Here is a 1,056-nt window from a genome sequence, read left to right as displayed (position 1 = left end):
TGTGCAAAGAAAAGATAATTTGTGTCTCTGGCAAAACGATCATCAACATTAAAAAGTCTGGACTTGAAATAAGTGCTCGGTGTGACTTTAATACGTCTCTGTTCATCCAGAGTGTTCTGACCTGTAGGGAACTGAACAGGAAAAGCCATCGCTTCCAGTTTAGGTGTTCTGAAAAAACTGACTGGATTATTTCCCTCTGCAGGAGCCACACAGTAAACATTATCATTGAAGGCTAACATTTCTTCACCAATATCTAGAGGTTGTAAACAGGATTCGAGAGCATAACCACCATTTGGCAAAGAGCTTTCCTGTCCTTCATCATTCTCCTCATCATTTTGTTCTGGGTGTTCATTTTGTAAACGTTCTGCCTCTTCTCCATCACAAGACACCATGTCAACATCCTGTTCACGTCCAGATTCACACAATGCTTCTCTTTCACAGCTGTCCACCTGCATTAAATCTGCTTCATCATAATCGTCATCGTCCATGCTTATGTTGTCGTTCTCATCATCATCATCATCATCATTTAAAGTGGGATCACAGAGCAAAGGTTCATCTCTGATTGTTACGTTCTGGTACTGTGGATGGATCTGTTTTAACTTGTGCAGTGCATGAATGAGTTTAGACCAGGTTACAGTCTGGAACAGCTGATGGCCTTTGTAACACAGTTTTCTTTTTAGTTTAATTCTCATTACCTGTGATTCACTTCTGAGTCTGGGTAAGGCGTCAACAGTTTGTTCTATTTCTGATGGAACACACACTACATTTCCTCTGATCAGATTCTGTCTGCCCTTAGGAAGAGGAATAATTTTAGCAAAAGGAATGCATTTAGAAATCAGATGTCTCTCCATGATGTTCAGGTCTTTTAGTTCAGGAGGTATTTCTGAAAGGCCCATTTGATTTGCAACAGCTAGAGCTGGCATTAAACCTTTTTTGACATAATTAGAACAGGTGTAACAAATCCACTCCTTCTTTCTCTCTTTGGGAGCTGAACAGTTTTCTTCACAGGCTTGATTGCAAACATGAACATAAGCTCCTTTCAGACATTCAGCAACC

The 1,056-nt window shown here is 40.2% G+C and overlaps 1 protein-coding gene across 1 annotated transcript; it reads right to left on the bottom strand.

Moving 5' to 3' along the window:
- Window positions 1-1,050, bottom strand: LOC106511752 (uncharacterized; the record flags this gene model as incomplete). Its single annotated transcript, XM_014000494.1, is given in 1 exon segment — window positions 1-1,050. A coding segment is annotated over 1 exon segment (923 nt), but the record flags the coding sequence as incomplete, so codon positions are not given.
- Window positions 1,051-1,056: the final 6 nt, after the last annotated feature.

This window comes from Austrofundulus limnaeus, unplaced genomic scaffold, assembly GCF_001266775.1.
Source record: "Austrofundulus limnaeus strain Quisiro unplaced genomic scaffold, Austrofundulus_limnaeus-1.0 Scaffold3174, whole genome shotgun sequence".
Lineage (NCBI taxonomy): Eukaryota > Metazoa > Chordata > Actinopteri > Cyprinodontiformes > Rivulidae > Austrofundulus > Austrofundulus limnaeus.
Note: the sequence above shows the minus strand (reverse complement) of the source record. Positions and strands in the feature narration are given on the sequence as shown.